Source organism: Eimeria mitis, genomic scaffold (assembly GCF_000499745.2).
Source record: "Eimeria mitis Houghton genomic scaffold, Emh_scaff166, whole genome shotgun sequence".
NCBI classification, from domain to species: domain Eukaryota; phylum Apicomplexa; class Conoidasida; order Eucoccidiorida; family Eimeriidae; genus Eimeria; species Eimeria mitis.
The window spans coordinates 18,794-19,198 of record NW_013569975.1 but is presented as its reverse complement, the minus strand read 5'-3'; the positions used below and the strand labels follow the sequence as shown (position 1 = coordinate 19,198).

General features: G+C 62.2%; 1 protein-coding gene across 1 annotated transcript in view; it reads left to right on the top strand.

Annotated features, from left to right (window-relative positions):
- The window catches only part of EMH_0001510 (uncharacterized protein), a gene marked incomplete at both ends in the record, with an annotated part of 6,772 nt that overhangs the window by 6,087 nt on the left and 280 nt on the right, over positions 1–405 (top strand). Inside the window, one exon of the mRNA XM_013495603.1 lies at positions 162–405. Within this exon, the coding sequence (XP_013351057.1) occupies positions 162–405 (244 nt within the window). The remainder of the gene's footprint in view (positions 1–161) is intronic.

The window sequence follows — 405 nt, the reverse complement described above, 5'->3', positions numbered from 1 at the left end:
TCAGCCTCAGCGGCAACAGCAACGCCCCCTCCCAGCCATTCTCCCTCGGCAGCAGCAGCAACAGCAGCAGTAGCAGCAGCAGCAGCAGCATGCAGCAACCGGCTATGGGCGCAGGGGCTGCAGCGCAGCAGCCCTTCTCCTTAGGCGGACTCTCATCGCAGCCCTGGCAGCAGCAGCAGCAGCAGCAGCAGCAGCAGCAGCAGGTTGCTTTGAATTTCTCCTTCGGACAACACCCCACCAACCTATTCTAGTGCGGGGGCAAAGACACCGAGATCTACGGATGAAGCAGCAGCAGCAGCAACAGCAGCTGCTGCAGCAGCAACAGAAGCTGCCGCAGCAGCAACAGCAGCTGCCGCAGCAGCAACAGCAGCAGCAGCAGCTGCTGCAGCAACAACACCGCCAGCG